General features: G+C 33.0%; 1 protein-coding gene across 1 annotated transcript; it reads right to left on the bottom strand.

Moving 5' to 3' along the window:
• Nucleotides 1-911: 911 nt before the first annotated feature.
• Nucleotides 912-1,862, bottom strand: LOC130939912 (extensin-like). The gene has a single exon (XM_057867979.1). The coding sequence runs from the start codon at nt 1,860-1,862 to the stop codon at nt 912-914; it is 951 nt and encodes a 316-aa protein (XP_057723962.1).
• Nucleotides 1,863-2,807: the final 945 nt, after the last annotated feature.

Genomic DNA, 2,807 nt, shown 5'->3' with positions numbered 1-2,807 from the left:
AAAGTAAATGCAAAATTTCTCTTATACAAGTTCAAATTTATGTGTCATAAATATTTTATGAATCGAATTATTGCCCAACATTTTTTAAGTGCTAGTTATTATTCGGTGAACTAATATTTGGAGTTGATTTATATTAAGTTTTCTTTTAGCATCATAAATTTATATTTGTTTTAATTATTAATTAAGTAAATATATTTATTAAACATATTTAGTCAATCTAGTGCATTACAACAATACATAACAAGAAGGAAAAAAGAATAATTAACCAAGCAAACAAATTAAAAAAAACATATAATTTATATATTTAAAAATGAGAAAGGCTATACTTTTATTAAAATTTGGTCAGTACTTAATTATTAAAAAATAAATAAATAATTCTACACCATTAAATATCATCTCACACTATTAAAAATATTAATAATGACTAATTGATAATAATACATCACAAATTTTGTTGCCCTTATTATAAATGGATTTTCTCCAATTTTTTTAACACTTAATAAAATTCAGTGTGATCTTTTACCTTTGATTCTATAAATGAGACCAAAAATAAATAAAAAAAAATAATAAATAATTAGATTAAACACTGAGTACCATCCAATTTTGTTTACACGAGAGGATCCACTCCCCCCTTACAATTCCTCTTTAAAAATACAACGTTTAGCGTTTATTAACAATCAAACGTGGAAAACAAAGATTTTGAATAATGCGGCATCAGTGGAACTTACAATAAAATTCAATGTTGGAAAAATTCTGATTATAAGCATTATCAACACACAGTACAAGTGATTATATGAATAAAGAAAATCAAAAAGGGAAAATTAACCACACATAAATGATAAACACAAGAAATAGCTAGTCAAACATGGACGTGAAGGAGGGAATTTCTTGAAACAACTTGAAGCAAATTTTCAACAAGGTTGTGATGACCCGCCGGAGTACCCAGCAGCAGCACCGCCGCCGCCACCGCCACCACCACCACCATAATGGGAGGCGTGATGGTGTGCAGCAGAAGGTGGAGGAGGAATCGGTTTCTTTTTCTTCTTTGCCAAGCAAAAGACACCAAGAACAAGCAGCCCAAGCAAGAAAGCACCACCCAGTGACACGCACACTGCAATCACCGTTCTATGGTGGTGGCTTCCTCCTCCTCCGCCTCCTCCTGCTGGTGAGAGTGGACTTAACTTGCTTGTGTTGGAAAATGGTGGTGGTGGTAGTGGACCTGATCCGTAACCAGGAGGAACGTAACTTTTCGATGGAGATGGTGCTAATGATGATGAAGGAGGAGGAGTAGTGCTCTTTGATGGCGGTTTTCCTTTTGGAGGGGTTCTTTTTGGTGTTGGCGCTGGGGAGTATGGACCCTTGCTTGGTGTTGGTGGTTGTTTCGGTGGTCGTGTTGGACCTTGTGTTGGTGGCAATGGTGGTGATGGTGATGGTGTAGGTTTTGGTGGAGATGATGAAGGGGTAGGGGTTGGTGGAGATGCTTTATTCGGAGGTGTTTGTGGTGGTGGTGTTGTTGACGGAGGTTGACCAGAATGAGGCGGTGTTGTTGACGGAGGTTGACTAGAATGAGGCGGTGTTGGTGATGGAGGTTGACCAGAATGAGGCGGTGTTGGTGACGGAGGTTGACTAGAATGAGGCGGTATCGGTGATGGAGGTTGACTAGTATGAGGTGGTGGTGGCGGTGGTAATGGTGGTGGTGGAACATTGGTGTTTGAAGGTGGAGGTTGAACTACGGTTGGAGGGGGATAGACATGGTGGTGGTGATGGTGATGGTCTTCTGGTGGCGGTGGTGGCGGAGAACAGTACAAGTAACTAGGTAGTGTTGGTGGTGGTGGCGGAGGAGAGTAATACAAGTAACTCATTATTTTTATTATGTGGAAAATTAGATGAAAGGAGAGGAAATAAGAAGTGAGAAAGCTCAAAGTGTGTTAGCTAGGGTTGCATATAAGAAAGGGCAGACTCAAGTTTATATATTACTGAGTTAATTTAATTGTTACAAGCAAATGATTTGGCAGTTTCTTATATTTAGTTATTTAAGTATACAGATGCGTTGTAATTTTAATTTTCTTATAGTATATAGTCTATGAGTTTATTGTTAGATATTGTTCAAGTCATCTTTCAATTTAGTTGGGTCACACTTTTTTATTTCATGTGTTTTGTAGCACATGTTGCATTGGAGCAATTATGACATACATTCACTAATATTATATTAATATAATGGTTGGTACATAGTGGGATCACATGATGTGCTTACTATCAAAAATTCAAAATTAAAAAAAAAAGTTATATATTTGAACCTATTCTATAAAGAAACAAACAAACAAGAAAGAAAAAATGCAACAAACGTTATATATACATATAAAGGTTCTAAATATTCAATTTTTGATATAAAAAAAAGAATATCCACTAAAAATGACATTTTAATTAAATTTTTTAAAATTATTTTTGTTCGACAAAAATTCACTTGAAATAAGAATATATATTCTAAAAATAGCTCTAAATATCTAATTTTAATGTATTTTTAGTAATTTTAACTACAAAAATGAGATATTTTTATTTTATTAAAAATTCTAAAGGCACTAAATATATTTTTGGCAAAGAGACAAAACTAGAAAATAAAAAAGTCTATAAATGATTTTTTTTAATTTTTATATACATTTTTTAGATAATTATTTAAATATATTTATATAAAAACTAGACAAAATGCATACGTGTATGAAAAAACTAATAAAATATCTAAAGTTTTGTATGTTAGTCAATTGTCCTTTAAAATTTTTATTATGAATTTAGAAGTGACAAAATTAAAT

This window comes from Arachis stenosperma, chromosome 7 (assembly GCF_014773155.1).
Source record: "Arachis stenosperma cultivar V10309 chromosome 7, arast.V10309.gnm1.PFL2, whole genome shotgun sequence".
Lineage (NCBI taxonomy): Eukaryota > Viridiplantae > Streptophyta > Magnoliopsida > Fabales > Fabaceae > Arachis > Arachis stenosperma.
Note: the sequence above shows the minus strand (reverse complement) of the source record. Positions and strands in the feature narration are given on the sequence as shown.